The sequence below is a fragment of the Scophthalmus maximus genome, chromosome 5 (genome assembly GCF_022379125.1).
Source record: "Scophthalmus maximus strain ysfricsl-2021 chromosome 5, ASM2237912v1, whole genome shotgun sequence".
NCBI classification, from domain to species: Eukaryota; Metazoa; Chordata; class Actinopteri; order Pleuronectiformes; family Scophthalmidae; genus Scophthalmus; species Scophthalmus maximus.
In genome coordinates, this window is record NC_061519.1 from 6696893 (window position 1) to 6711386 (window position 14494).

The window sequence follows — 14494 nt, forward strand, 5'->3', positions numbered from 1 at the left end:
CCTCTGACTCTATCTCTACCTCTCTATCTCTACCTCTGACTCTATCTCTACCTCTCTATCTCTACCTCTCTATCTCTACCTCTCACTCTATCTCTACCTCTCTATCTCTACCTCTGACTCTATCTCTACCTCTATCTCTACCTCTCTATCTCTACCTCTGACTCTATCTCTACCTCTTTATCTCTACCTCTCTATCTCTACCTCTCTATCTCTACCTCTTTATCTCTACCTCTCTATCTCTACCTCTGACTCTATCTCTACCTCTCTATCTCTACCTATCTATCTCTACCTCTGACTCTATCTCTACCTCTCTATCTCTACCTCTGACTCTATCTCTACCTCTTTATCTCTACCTCTCTATCTCTACCTCTGACTCTATCTCTACCTCTCTATCTCTACCTCTCTATCTCTACCTCTGACTCTATCTCTACCTCTCTATCTCTACCTCTGACTCTATCTCTACCTCTCTATCTCTACCTCTCTATCTCTACCTCTGACTCTATCTCTACCTCTCTATCTCTACCTCTCTATCTCTACCTCTGACTCTATCTCTACCTCTTTATCACTACCTCTCTATCTCTACCTCTCTATCTCTACCTCCGACTCTATCTCTACCTCTCTATCTCTACCTCTCTATCTCTACCTCTGACTCTATCTCTACCTCCCTATCTCTACCTCTGACTCTATCTCTACCTCTCTGTCTCTACCTCTCTATCTCTCCCTCTCTTTCTCTGCCTCTAGTGCTGAGGAGCAGCTATTGATTTATGCCTATGATAGTGTGTATTTACTGTGTGCTAAACCCACAGCCCTATCCTCAGTCTGAAGGTCAGAAACTGTCTTACACACACACGTCAATTTATTTCACTTCACACTGAGACTCCAATCAGTGTGTCGTGTCGGAGCCAAGAGGCAACACAATCCCCAATTAGCCGGAGGGAAAACTTCTTCTCTCTTTACATCTGGGCTCTTCGGGCTTTCACTTGTTGGTCTCTGTGTTTTTTGCCAACACATAAGTACTCAGATGGACCAAAGGTACAGGAGTAGTGAAAGTCAAATAGCTTTTGTGGTTCCATAGTTTCCGGGGGAGTGCGTGTGTTTGCGAGGTGTAAAGACGCCGCCTGCAAAGACATCGTCACATCACTGAGGGAGAGTGTCACAGGCTGCGACCTTTAAAGACGATGACAGTTAAAGATATTGCTGTTGTTGATTAGAATGAATTTCCAGATAAATGTATGTATTTAGAAGATTTCATTTATGTGATATTTAGTACAGACATATTTTATTTGAACTACTCCTCAAAGCAGTTAGGACAGAAACTTGAATTACTCGGAGTGGGGGAGCCTCTGTAATAATCAAATGTGACGGTATTTATGTATTTAATGTGTCACAGACTCTAAACTGAACAGTTTTGTCGGCCAACAGTTAATAGTTGGTTAGCAAGTGTCGTCTACAGGTGTGTGTGTGTGGGGGGGGGGGGGGGGGGGGGGGGGGGGGGGGGGGGGGGGGATAAAAATGAACATAATTCTGAAGGCTATGAGCTGAGCCTTTGTTAACTAAGATAATTGATGTTGGCAGCTGCAGCGGAGCCGCAGCGTTTCTGACTCCCCTGAAGTGATGTGTGTTCTGTTTATCTTCCTTCATCGTCCTCACACACTCAAACACACACACACACACACACACACACAACTAAATATACCCAAGCAGCGGCAGATTGAGTACTGTCTAGCTGCATGAGTGTATGACACCTGCTGTGTCTCAGCCGCACATAATTACTCACTCAAGTGGTTTATTCACACCACTAGATCTCCGAGATGGAGCGTAGGCACTCACACACACACACACACGCACACACACACACACACACCCTGAGCGCAGGACGCATGCGAATCTGAAGCTGCCTGAGGGTCCACGAAGCACGGTGACATCTCATTGGCATGCGTCGAGGGTTATGTTGCGTCTCGCGGACCGTTCGGTGACTCTGAGTCGCGACCGGCTCCCCTCGCAGTGTTCGCACTTCACTGCGATGAACAAAGGGAAACATTGCAATGGCTTTTTTTAAAGTGATTGTCAGCGGTCCTGCGCCTGGCTTCCATCATTACTAACACCTACATTTTGGTTTGGTTTTGAAGAGCTGAAGAGTCTCCACTCAGCACTTACACTGTGGGGGTTAGTGTTGCATGTGCTTTTTGTTTTCAAGGCGAGACAAAGGCTCTCCTTTTCGTTGTTTGAGTTTCATGTGATGTCTGCGGGGCTCTACTTCAGCAGTGGTACACTGCTCTACCTCTGACTCGCCCCATGTGAGCGGTGGATCGATGCCGGCCTTCGTCCACTTAAGGACTCGGGTGGTGGCGTTGTGGCTGTCATGTTAATTCAGGTTTGTTTGTGCCGCTCTTAATTCCGGTAACAGTACGAATGCGTCTCGCGGGGCGACATTAGACAAGGAACACAAACACCGGCTTAAGTGGACAACAGCGGGTGGGAAAAGCCCTTAAGAGCGAAATCAAAGAAACCTTGAGAGGGGTTACGTGAGACAAGATAAAAGGTAGCAAATGACAAGGTCGTGGATAATTGAGAAAAATCAGATATTGTAAAAGAAAAGTATGAAATCTGTCCAAGTCAGAACAAAAGTTTGAAAACTGTGAACCTCTGCATTTTATATCGTACTTCTAGTCTTAACTGAAAGTGCTTTTACGTAATCACACACATTCATTCAGCACTTTTTCTATCATACATAATTAAGGACCCGGGGCTGGAACCTTAGACTAACCCCTGTCTTGTTAGTAGATGACCCGCTCTACATTTCAAATCACAAACCAAAACACCCCCCATCAGGATTTGTCATGCTTCACACAAGAAGAACACAAAAAGATACGCGTAGTCCAAAACCCCTGCAGAATTGTTCTGTAGCCCCCGTTTTTTTATTGAAAACCCCTGCAAAAGTTCTAGTAGACCCCGTTCTACACTTGGCCGGACTTCCAGGAAGTATTTTTTTTTATCATTTTCTTTAACATTGCAAGACTTTTTTTCCGAAACTTTCCCCAAGTTCTCATGGATGACGATGGAGAAGTCTGTCACATTTAGGGGACTGATGTCATGGGTTTGTACAATTTGGTGTAGCCTGGTTGAATTGACAGGTGCTGTTGGGCCTCTTGGAGGTTTGCGCTCTACTGAGTGCCATTCCGCTTTGGTTTGGTTTGACTTGTTGGTAGTCAGTGATTGGTTTTCAGTTTGACACCAGACTAAACCGATTTATTGGGTCACATAAACAGCATATTCCTTTTGGATGTTCAGAATCGGAACTTTCACAGTTGGCTTTAGTTTTAGTCAGCTCTGTGCGTTGTACACAAACCCACGAGACATGCATGCTAAAAAAAGAGAGTGCCACTTTTCTGGACAAAAGACTAAAACGCATATTTTTAAACATTATGAAAGACTCGGATGTCAGAAGCTTTTTTGGATATGAGCACAAATATTGCAACGCTGAGGTTTTCAAGAAGGTAGTTGAAGGAATGTAAGAGGGAGGCGTGGTTTGCACTCACTGGTGAAAGCTTCCACAGAAACAAGCATAACGGCACAAGTGGCTTCGCGCTCTGCGTGGCTGCCGCCCGTAAAACAGGAACATCCGTGGAATATTCACTGTCGCAGCGGCTCGGCGGAGGAACACGGGCAAAGGCCAGATACTCCAGTGATATAAAACACTGCTGCAGTATGAGTCCTCTCACTGTGGCCATGTCATCTGGACGAGAGATTCGTATTCACACGTGTCGTGGCGGCTGTGAAATGATCCTTCGGCAGCTGCAGCTGGTGGCAGTGTGGTGTTAGGTGGCTGTTCAAAGATGAAAATGACTGCGATTGTTTTTGACGAATGGTTATATTTATGTGAAACTCCGACAACACGAAGGAAACACCGTGCCACTGTCGCCTGTGTTCTCAGGTATCTACCAGTTCAGAGTCCCGGAGTCGTCGAGGTCCGGCAGCCCGGTCGGGAGGATTCGTGCCACCGACAGAGACACCGGGAAGAACGCTGAGATGTATTTCACCATCGCCAGCGGAGACGGCATGGACATGTTCGATATCTCCACCGACAGGGTCACGCAGGAGGGAGTGATCAGCGTCAGCAAGGTGAGGCGCCGGCGGAGCTGTGATCGCCGACAACGCGCTGCTCTACCGTTTGAATGTTGTGGCTGATCAGCGTATAGAATATATATAGAGTATGTACAGTTTCCAGGTGATTTACCAAACTCATTGTGCATTCTTCATATCCCCTTTGTCATACGTGGCGCAACTTCTTCCACATCCAGCTGGTGTTTTTGTAACCATCCCCACGTCCGTAACATCTGACACGCGCTGACACTGACATTTAAAATGTCTGAGAATAACTCTAACAATTAATCATGTTGATGGACAATGTTGGTGTTCTTATTCCATGGGCTACTGGGATTTTTGTAGCACTGAATTCATCAAAATAACAACAATAATAATTCAAAAGCAGCACTCGTTGACTGGTTTGGGTTTCAACGCATTCCTACACCCACACACACACGCACACACGGAAATTCTGCTATATTAAATCAGTATGAATGAACATGCTCTGTTCTTTGTGTTTTTGGATCGAGCCCCGCTGTGGCGGTTGCTGTGTAAAAAAAGAAAGAAATAAAACGCCGCTCACCGAAGAGAAGAAATCAAAAACGCACGTGTCGGCGTCTATTGTTGAAGAGAGTGAAAGCGTTGCTTTCCTCGCGCCCCGTGTTCAGAGGAGGCCGCCTTTTAATTATCTTAGCATTTTTCTCACGGCATTGGTTTGAATCGAATTAGTTCCGAAGCCGCGGTTCTGCAGATCCCACACTCTCCCCTCGTACGGATCCTGCCCACGTCGTCTGTTTCACATGAAATATGCTTGAAAAACATCTTCACCTGTGCCTTCGCATCCCCCGGGTCACAGCCGCTAACACGCCGGCGTTCACGGCGTCCCCCTATAAAGACCGTGTGTACTGCTGTACAATCACAATTGATATTTAGAAAATGTCTTTTGTTCCTCCTGCTGACACAACACAAGAAAGTCTGCGGGCTCTCACAAAGACCCGATGATGTTCTGTCAGCAGGATGCGAGATGAGAACAATATCCAGGACCGCTCCGCGCGGAGCGAGAGAATCGGAAGCTTTGTTCTCGTGTGAAGCGACGGCGTCGTCACAGTCGATGTCTAGGAGCACAGCTTCCCCAACAACGAAACTTTTATCATTCATCATCGGATTGAATCCGTCAGCTGCTTTCCATCACCGCGTAGTTAACGTTAGATTTCCCCACTTCTTTTCAGACGCTCAGCAGCCCTGACACGACGTGCTCTTATGTTTCATAAATCCTGCCTTTGATATCAAATTAGATGTTATATTGAACCAGATCATCCCCTCTCGCTGGATCACAAGTAAACGTGGTGTTTCTACATTTGATCAAGTCTTTTTTATCACTTTGGCTATGTACTGGATAAAAACTATGTCTTTTCAGTCCAGTCTGGTCCCGTATGTTTTATCACAGTGCAACATTCAATGATTCTACTTATGAACCATGCTATTAAAAGCTGCACTAATAAAAAAAAAAAATTACATAATCAAGTAATGTGAGGGCTGCCTCTTGTAGTTCAATTCAACTCACTCAGTTTGATTTGTGTAGCCTCACATCACAACATGCATCGTCTCAAGGACCTTTACAAACTGCGGCGGAGAGAAACACAACGGTTCCCACAATGAGAGAACCGGAAACGTCTAACGTCGGCATGTGTTAACGTGCGCTCGTGTCCCCGCTGCCCCCCCCCCCCCCCCCCCCCCCCAACGCAGCCTCTGGACTTTGAGAAGAAGCCGTCGTACACGGTGGAGATCCAGGTGCAGAACACCCAGTTGGACCCTCGCTTCATGTCGATGAGCTCCAAAAACATGGCCACGGTCCGGATCGGCGTGGAGGACGTGGACGAGCCGCCGCTGTTCGACAAGGCCAGCTATCTGATGGAGCTGAAGGAGGACGCCGAGGTTGGCGCGGCCGTGGGCTCAGTGAGCGCCGTGGACCCCGATGGAGCTCGCAGCATGGTCAAGTAAGGACACTTTCATTTATCACATTTTATTGATTTCTTTATTTTCATGAATTAAGAAGCCAAGACCAGGACCCGGAGGCTTTCAGACGTTTTGTCCTTTGGATTTCATTTCCGGTCTCACCGCTCAGCCCCTTGACTGTACATGAGGTTCAGCACATTAGGTTTGATCACATCAGGCGATTTTTTTGCAGATTTGCCCCGTCACTAAGCGAGCAAAGTTTTAATCAAGGTGTTAAATTCAGCTTTAGTTTCCTTCGATGGGCGACACAGTCACAGTTTTGTCTGTGGGACCAGAGCATTCCAGTTACTCTGGCACAAAGACATCATTCATTTGATCAATCAAAGATAAAAAAAAAAAAAACTTTCAGGGCTCAATTACAATGCTTTTTCCCCTTAACTAAGGTAAAGAAGGGGACACAAGTTGCAGTAGGTTTTTTATCAATTTTGCTTTGAACTGTATTTATCTGTGAAGATTTTTTGGGCCCTGATCTCGATATTGAGTCGTTAAATATCTGATATCTGCTGATACCGAGACGCCTCTGATGCTGATTAAACTGATATGGATTAATAGTTCTTGTTCACCGTAGAGCATGGACGGCGTGCACGCCTCACACAAACAACGAAAACAGGGGGTTGCTTGAGCGGAGTGTTTTTTCTGCACACGTGCTTCCCCAACACATTTTCACACTTGCACGCGTCTGGGTCTTTTGTCGAGGCCCGGGTATTGAACGGGTTCTCCCTTGTGAACACCGACCATTTTCTATTTGAGCAGGAGAGCCTCCCTTTGCTTTTAGTGAATGTCTCCATCGTATCCGCGTCTTGTCCTGAGCTTATTGAACAAGCTGACAAAGAAACCTCCACAAGGCCGAGTAACACACTGTAACTGTAGCCCACTGAACACATTCGATTGTTCCTGCAAGAGTCAGCATTGTTCAGTGCAGATGCGAAATGTTCATACTTCATGTCTTTAACATTCGATAGAGTACATACTGTACCTCGACCAATAGTCCCCTATATTCCAATCAAACTGCACCAAATTGCAGACACTCATAGACATCAGTCCCCTAAATATGCCTTATTTGTTTCATCAAGATCCAAGAATTATTCCCTTTGAAAATGGGGAAAATGCCCCACCTCCCAATGTTAGAGAAAGTGATTCCTTCACCCAGGTTTCACGGAAATCCTTTCAGTAGTTATGCGTAATCCTGCTGTGAAGCCGACAATTACGATGGCATATTAGGGCCATTGTATGAAGAAAGAAAAAAAAAGGGCCAGGGGAGGGGGGTAATAATTTGAGAAAAAAAAACACAATTTCTGACATTGAAGTCGTAAACTTGCAAGGAAAAAAAACTTGGATATTCTCTGAGATTGAAGTGGTTAAATTTACGAGAGAAAAAAAAAATCGCAAACGTACGGGTAAAAAGGCGCAAATCTGGGAGAAAAAAAGTTGCAAAAATTGTGTTTTGTTTTTCAAGGAACTATATCGCTTCAGGTGCCCCACAGACACTGCTGCATGCAGTGGATGACCTAATCAGATTATACCTTGTAGAAAAGCTATATTTCAATCTGCCCTGTCTACATGTCTCTACTGAAGGTAAATCCACGTGGCCATATTATTATGCAATGACGTCATCGGGCCGTGGACGCGTTCTTCCTTCTTTCTAAACTTCACCCAGTATTTTGAAGTCAGGAATATGATTTTATTGACAGTAGCTCAGGGAAATGTCCAGCGCCGGGGCACTGAGCTTTCTGAAAACGTGTCCCCCTGAACAATATAGTTGAAGAGCCCTGCTGTGAGCCTTGTGCAGTCCCGTTTACCACCGCGGTGAAGTTAGATTCAAGTTGGCTATTCGACGGCGACTGGGACCGGAGTGAATATCCGTCGAATTATCCGAGATAAAACTAACTTCACCGCGGTCCGTTTACCACCAACTCTTGGTCACAAAACAATAGGACATACATTTTTATAGATTGCAGATTAGCTGTATGAAACAATGAAGCCGATTAAAGCGTCTGTGCTTGATACACGGCAGCAGCAGCGTATGTGTAGATCCTGAAGCGATAGTTCCTTGGAAAAACAAAACACCATTTTTCCGAATTTTCCTCTCTCGCAGATTTACGAGTTTTGTCCAGTAAATTGACCACTTTAATCTCGGAGAATATCAGAGTTTGTTTTCTCACAAATTTAGGACTTTAATTCTTTTTTTTTACCCTCGAAATATTTTTTTTATATTTTTTCTACGATGGTCCTAAAGGAATGGTCCTGTCAATCTGCCTGACTGAGAGAAAATATATATATATTTTTTTTTTATTCATCGTCTTAGTAAAAAACATCTGCTACTGGTGATCCCAGTTAAAGCAGTCCGTCCTCCGTTGCTGCAGCACAGGCCTATCGCGTTTGACAGTCTACCCGTCTGCACATCCTGCTCCGCTGCTTTGGAAAATATGTTGAAGTTTGACTTCAAATGGGCCCTGATTTTTCTCTGAAGGCCCGTGAGCAGTTCTGATAAGAGCCCGAGAGAAGAAGGGGGAACAGGAGGAGGAACATGGAGTGGGTTAACAGAAAGGTGGTCTCTGATCACTGTTGAGATCATTAACCCGGCCGCCTCACTGCAGCACTGGTAGTTATTGTCCGTCTCTCAAGCGGTATCTTATTTAATTTTTTTCCCCGATGTTTACAAAAATCAAACGCCTAAAGCCCTGAGTGAATTTGCTCTGCTGCAGCGGGTATTGATCAGGAGCTACAAGACTGTCAGGACAGGTTGGAACTTTCCGAATGTCCGAAGGCAATCTGAGCCGTTGCCAAAGAAAGTACGGACGATGTTATGTTAAAAGATAATCGCAGAGTTGGATGGTGTGGAGTAGGAAGTGTGACGAGCGTGATGTCTGTATGACCCCGGTCTTCACTTCGGGCCAACTGATGGGGAACGTGTTCCAATTAAAACAAGCACGGGACCATGCAGGGCCCTTAAAATGGTGTGTGACACACACACACACTCACACACACACACACTCACACACACACACACACACACACTCACTCAGTTGTCTACGTGACTGCATCATCTATTCACTCTGTGTCAGTGCACTCAGATTTTACTGCTGAGTGCTTCCTGATCACGGGCGAGCCTGGATCTTATTGAGGCAGGGTTTTCTCTTTAGATTCATACATCTCCTTGTGGCAAACGATAATTGAGACGGCACGGTACATAATGAGCTGCTAATAGCTGTTTTTTTTCGGATAGATTTGACGGCCGCTGACGCCGTTCATCTCCCGCAGCACAATGTGAAGTTCCCCCCCCCCCCGCTCGCAGAGCCGTTTGACAGGCGGCAGGAGAAGCGAAAAAAGGCTTCTCACTCCTATTATCCGCGGAGCCCTGTGAAGCCGCGAATAGCTGCATGCAGCATCTAGTTCAAAAATAGCGAGCGCTCTTGAGAGCCGTTCCGCCGACAGAGGAGGGGCTGTGATGTTCTGAGCAGACTGTAGTGCGATTTAATGGGGAGGGAGGACGGAGGGCGCGGCAGCTCCCGGCTGTTAGAACATCAAGCTCTGCATTTCTGTCCCGACTTACACGTCACAAGTTTCGACGGCGTCCTTTTCATTTATTTTTTTGGGGGGTTTTTTTCTTAGGGTTTACAATTCACTTTCGACGTTTCGGGTTTGCTTTTCTAATTAAAAAGGGCGACGCGGAGTTGTTGTTTTTCTTCCAGGTCCCAGTCGGGCCCGGGAGTCCGGTGTGAGAGCAGAACTCTAATAAATACACACAAATACACTGACAGACGCGGCTGGAGGGGATGAATGCAACATGTTCTAACCAGTGAGGGGTTACTGGGCGTGAAACATCTCATCCCAAAGTGTTCAACCCTCCTTTGAATTTTCTCCACCCTAAGTATTTTCCACGTACTTACTTTCTACGTACGTGTTGTCACTCTGTCGATCAATTCCAGTTTCGCCTCGAGACCTCGTGATATGATAAGAGAAACCCGACGGTTGCAGCGGCGCCTGTGCTGTGGACCTTCTCCGGCCACATAGTCAGCGCGTCACACTGTACATCAGCCATACAAAGATTCTTACATTCAACGGCGTCACACACTCCGATGTATCCGCAGTGAGTCCGCGGCGCGGCTCTCTTTCGACTCGGCCGCGTCTCCATGTGCTCTCGCTCTCCTCCATCACAGGTAGGGCTGCACAGACATTTCGGCTCCCCTCCTCACCTCCCCGCCGTCTTTGTCCGTCACAGGTACTCCATCGACCGGCGCACCGACATGGACCGCCTGTTCAACGTGCACCCGGGGAACGGCTCCGTGTTCCTGCTCAGGCGGCTGGACAGAGAGGAGGCGGCCTGGCACAACATCTCCATCATCGCCACGGAGTTCAGTGAGTGGCAGCGGGGGGAGAAATATGTTCTCATTTCACTCTGACCACACCATGTTCTGAGGATTAAGGGAAGGGGTCTTTTGGAAAAGACACTTTTTTTAATGATGTGAGGGGCTGGAGAAAGAAAAAAAAGTGATTGCAAACGTAAAAATAAAACCCTGCAAAATACACCCACACACTTGGCCAGGCACCATAAGGAGGGATTCATTATGTACTGATTCATATTCATATTCATATTCATCACCGCCACAGTTATTTTATTTTTTATCTGGTAAAAAAAAAATTCTCACAGTAAAGGCTACGATGCTTTGAGCTCAAAGGTCGACTTGCTTAATGATTCAGGCACAGATTTTAAACAGTCTGCTTGTGGTGTGTCTGGATGATCCATAGAGTGAATATATCCCTCACTCCAAAACGTCTTCTTCTTCTTTAATAAAACATAAACCCCAGAAAAAGCCAGATTTCAGATTTCAGTCACACTGCGCCGCTAAGTATTAAGTCTCTGTTGGACACTGATGAATTTCTGGTAAACAACGAGAAAGCCTATAATGAAGTCAAGACAAATTGTGGAGTGTTTTTCCCCCCCATTTTTTTTCCAGTTTCAGGTTTCATTAACATCAAATAACCTCCGCTTCCGCAAACAATTTCGCCCAGGCACAAGTGTGAAATGGAAGCCTGATTGGTTTCCTTGCTGGAACTGAGACACGCTGCGAAAAACATTACAGAACTCCATAAACTAACGGCTGAGGGGAGAATGTGGTCAATCTTTTCATGTATTTGATCTTGAAAAACCTGTTTTTGTTTCCTCTCATCGTGAACATGACAGATTAGGCGTTTAATTATGCGTGAGCATCCCGGCTCCCTCACGTGTCCTGAGTCCTCAGACATCAACGTTGTGCACATAAGGGCCGGATGTGGGGCTCTCGAACGCTGCGACCATTTCTACTGACGAGATCTCACGATTGACCATGAGCCAACCCTCCTTTTGGCCATGTTTTTTTCATTTACAGACTACAAATCTGGTAGTTTTGAGTTCTATGCTCATCAGTGGAGTAGTCCAGTGACATGCGTAGCACATTGCCAGTATCTACAGTACCAAAGCGACGACACAGTTTCCGGTGCCTCAGTGAAGGGGGGGTCACGCGTCAAACTTAATGAACCGCCGGTGGTGCGGCGTTTATTTAGTCTCAAAGTTCACGCACGTTAAAAACCAAGCACGTGCCCACGATAGGAGCGCACAGGACAGCATCTGCGAGCGGAAAGACAAGCCCCATGTTCCACAAGCACGGTGCCGAGATGAGCGGGAACTCGCTCCTCGCAGCTGCTCAACGCCGTTGAACTTTGAGACGTTGGAGGTGGAGCCAGCAGCTGCTGCTCACAGGGATGCTCCGTGTTTGACTGTTCGCCTGACGCAGGCCAACAAGCCTAACAGCCTGGCGCTTTATTAAGCACTTAAAACTGTTATAGAGCGTTGAGTTATTGTAGCTGGATCAGGTTTTATTTTGTACGGAAGTATTAGGGGCCAGTCATGAGGAAAATGAGAGAATAAAGTGGAAATACTTCGAGACTAAAGTTAAAATGTCAAGAATAAAGTTTAAATACTACGAGAATAAAGCCGAAATGTCGAAAATCGAGTTGAAATACTACGAGAATAAAGTCGTAATGTCCAGAAAAAAGTTGAAATACTATTTCGAGAATAAAGTAGAAAATTGTGACCCGGAAGCACTTTTCAGCAGCACCAAACAACCGGATGTTGATCTTTATTTAGCCAGTTTGCTAGCTAACTCTATCTGAATCGGGAGACATCTCAAGTTGTAAAGTTGCGATATCATTATTCGTCAACGTGTGTCCTGACACGATAACGTTCAACTGCAAACAACCGTGGATGAATTTTGAGAGGCGCGCAGTCACCGAAGCTAGCGTAGCTTTGCTAACCTTAGTCCACGTGGACGTGTGACAGCGGAACTGGTACCACAACACGGCCGTTTAGGGATATTTCGACCTTAATCTTGGTAATTTGGTATTTTCTTCTCAGAGTTGTATTTCAACTTTATCCTCGACATTACTACTTCATTCTCGAAATGTTAAATGAAAAAATAAAAACCTCCCCCTCATTTTTTTCCCCTCGCCCTATTACTCTTCCGTATATTTTTTATGTACATTTTTTAAGAGTTTTGCTATATATATATTTGTATATTTCAGTATAATTGATGCTTCTCTTTTTTTGAAGTAAAAAAAGGTGTCAATTCAGCAGCTTTTAGTTGCGGAATTGTTTTAAAAGTACACATTTTGCTCCGTAGCGGAAAAAAAGCCCTAATGATTCCCAACCCATGTGGCTAAAATGCAACTACATGTGCATCACCAAATATTTTTTATGCATCATGGAAAAGTGGGTTTTTGTGATTTGATTTTGAAAAGTTAAACCAAGTCATTAATTCTATATTCATCACACTACAGCTCATGGAAATCAAAAAATCCAGTACCTCAAAATAATGCAATATTTCAAAATCAAAATTATTAACAATACAGAAATGTCCAACATGTGTTCCTCATGTGTTCTCTGTGGGTTCAGGTCAGGCGAGGCGGAACGTGTGACTGTTGTTGTTCCTGTGTTTGCCCTCAGATAACCCCCGTCAGAGCAGCCACGCCCCCGTCTTCATCCGCCTGCTGGACATCAACGACAACGCTCCCGCCTTCGCCACCGTCTATGAAACCTTCGTCTGTGAGAGAACCAAGGCTGGTCAGGTACGGCAGCTTTATCACTTCACACGCGTGGGAAATAGAGAAAACAACGCTGCATCAGAAAAATACGGAGCCGGGGTAATATTTTGAGAAAAAAAACAGAATTTAAAGTATATAAATTCATAAATATATCAATTTACCAGAAAAGAATGTCCCCAAATCTACCAGAAAAAAGTTGGAAACATGTTGCTTTAATCGGCTTCATTGTTTTATACAACTAATCTGCAATCTGTAAAATGCTTTGGACTGAGAGTTGGTGATGGGAGGGGGCTCTTTTCACTGAAGATGCATATTCCTGACATCAGAACACTGAGTGAAGTTTAGAAAGAACGAAAAAAAGCGTCCAAGGTCCGACAACGTCATTGCATAATAATTAGCCACGTGGATTTACCTTCGGTAGAGACTTTCCGCCGGCAGTTACATTTACATGACTTGGAAAAATTCCAAGATTTGCGACTTTAATCTCGTAGATTTGTGAGTTCCTTCTCATCGATTTGCTACTTATTTTGAGTAAATTTACCTCTTCAACCACAGAGAATACCAGAGTTTGTATTCTTGTATATTTACACCTCAAATTTCAGAAATTTCTCGAAATATTACCCCCCCTCCCCCGGCTCCGTTTTTTTGAATTTTTTTCTTCCTACAATGGCCCTAATAGGCCGTCGCAGCCAGACAATCCATGGTGGTGATTGTTTTAGATCAGGCCTGAGCAGCATCCGGATTGGTCGTCCATCGACCAGTCACAGCTCAGTTCTCGAGTTCTTCCTTTTTGTGTGGTCCCTAATTGATTTTAGGTTTCTGATTTATGTTTTTTTCCATTTGGCATGTGTTGGCAACGTTACCTGGGAGCTAATTAAAAGGTTTGGTGTGTGTGGACTGCATCCACACTAATGGGGTTTTAAAACACATCACGTTATCTGCGTTAATGTCGGACACTTTTTGAAGTGCTGCTGACGCCGGTGTTGAGTTTGAAAACTCAAACAGAAACAAGTTGAAACGATCACGCTGACCCATATTTGCTTTCATGATTGGGTTTAATCAGTTATGACTTGATCACCAGCGCTTCACCTCTTCGTTTATCCAAAGGAAGAAAGACCTGTTCTTACTTTTCACCATTGCAGACAATCTGATTCCTGTTTGCAGCGGAACGCACATGACCACCACATGTGAACGGTCAGGTGTGCTAGTTTGTATGAACGGAGGAAATGTTTTCATTTTAAAAACGTTCAGTTCCCGCTCAGAGCCACGGTGGTTTCTTGTCCGTGCTACTTGTGGAAAAAAAGAAAAGCGG

General features: G+C 45.2%; 1 protein-coding gene across 3 annotated transcripts in view; it reads left to right on the top strand.

Moving 5' to 3' along the window:
• The window catches only part of LOC118311160 (cadherin-6), a 72083-nt gene that overhangs the window by 44447 nt on the left and 13142 nt on the right, over positions 1-14494 (top strand). For all 3 annotated transcript variants that reach the window (XM_035634760.2, XM_035634761.2, XM_035634759.2), the window contains exons 6-9: positions 3935-4122; positions 5833-6083; positions 10325-10461; positions 13085-13206. In XM_035634760.2, the coding sequence (XP_035490653.1) occupies positions 3935-4122; positions 5833-6083; positions 10325-10461; positions 13085-13206 (698 nt within the window). The remainder of the gene's footprint in view (positions 1-3934; positions 4123-5832; positions 6084-10324; positions 10462-13084; positions 13207-14494) is intronic.